Below are 1,217 nucleotides of genomic sequence, written 5' to 3'. Positions count from 1 at the left end.
TGTCTGTGTGTGTGTGTCTGTATGTGTGTCTGTCTATGTGTGTGTGTGTGTCTGTATGTGTGATTTTGTTTTTGTATGTGTGTCTTTGTGTGTGTGTGTGTGTCTGTGGGTGTGTGTAATTCAGTGTGTGTGTGTCTGTGTATGTGTTACTGTGTGTGTGCGTGTGTGTCTCTGTGTGATTTTGTTTTTGTATGTGCGAGTGAGTGTTACCGCGTGTGCTACCGTGTGTGTTACTGTGCGAGAGTGTGTTAGCGTGTGTTACTGGGTTTGTGTCTGTGTTACTGTGTGTGTTACCGTGTGCGTCCTCCTGCTCCTCTGCACCTCTGGATAAACTCTGCTTGTATCGGTGCACAGCTGGATTTCCTCCCTTCAGGAAGTCTTCGGTAATCTGCAGGTAACGCTGACACACAACAACATGGTCAGCGTCCCCTGGGTCAGGTGGTGTGTGATGCTTACCTGAGGCAGGTGTTGGTACCTGTTTATAGTCGTCAGTCAGCATGTTGCCCATTGCGATGAGCAGTGAAGAGAATGAAGGTCTGGACTGAGGTTTCTCTTCCCAGCAGCGTTTCATCACGTCGTACCTGCAGACCGAAAAGTGCAGAGGGTCATGCTGAGCGTTGTCACAGGAAGCTGATGTGTGCGCCTGCATGCGTTGTGTCATACATGTCCTCAGGAGCGTGGTCGGGTCGACTCATCCTGTATCCTCTCTTCAGAGCAGAGTAGAATTCCTGGGTCATGGGGAGGTCGGGGTACGGGCTGCAGCCTGGGACCAAAACACAGAAACCCTGTGGTGAGGGGGCGGAGACGAGGCTGACAGTAGTGAGCAGACACACCTGTCACAGTCGACCAGAGGGAAGTGTGAGGCTGAAGGAGATCTCACAGCGACGTCTGGACCTTTGTTCTTGTTTTTGATTGAAATGTACAATAAATTCCCTTTTTTCTCTTTGATTAAAGTTAAGTCTGTTCTTCTGGGCTGTGAGGTTGCTGGTAATGGTTTGTTCCAGCTGCTGGATCTGTTTCCTGGTTTTGAACTGGTTTCCAGTTAATGACCAATTTACAACTTCAAATTAAAACTGTGTGTATAACTTTAAAGGGTAAAGGTCAGCAAGAAGAATCAATAAACTTCAACCAGTCCACCCCCTGTTAATGGTAAATGGTAAATGGCCTGTATTTATATAGTGCTTTTCTAGTCCCTAAGGACCCCAAAGCGCTTTACA

At 47.7% G+C, this 1,217-nt stretch overlaps 1 protein-coding gene across 1 annotated transcript in view; it reads right to left on the bottom strand.

Moving 5' to 3' along the window:
* LOC102200011 (platelet-derived growth factor receptor beta-like) overlaps window positions 1-1,170 on the bottom strand; it is a 3,371-nt gene extending 2,201 nt beyond the window's left edge. The window contains exons 1-3 of the mRNA XM_005755047.1: window positions 664-1,170; window positions 476-581; window positions 295-400 (exon numbers count right to left, since the gene is read on the bottom strand). Of these exons, the coding sequence (XP_005755104.1) occupies window positions 295-400; window positions 476-581; window positions 664-737 (286 nt within the window). The 5' untranslated portion in view covers window positions 738-1,170. The remainder of the gene's footprint in view (window positions 1-294; window positions 401-475; window positions 582-663) is intronic.
* Window positions 1,171-1,217: the final 47 nt, after the last annotated feature.

The sequence above is a fragment of the Pundamilia nyererei genome, unplaced genomic scaffold, assembly GCF_000239375.1.
Source record: "Pundamilia nyererei isolate P.nyererei 1_Seehausen unplaced genomic scaffold, PunNye1.0 scaffold00871, whole genome shotgun sequence".
In the NCBI taxonomy this organism is placed as follows: Eukaryota; Metazoa; Chordata; class Actinopteri; order Cichliformes; family Cichlidae; genus Pundamilia; species Pundamilia nyererei.
This window is presented reverse-complemented; position numbering and strand designations above follow the sequence as displayed.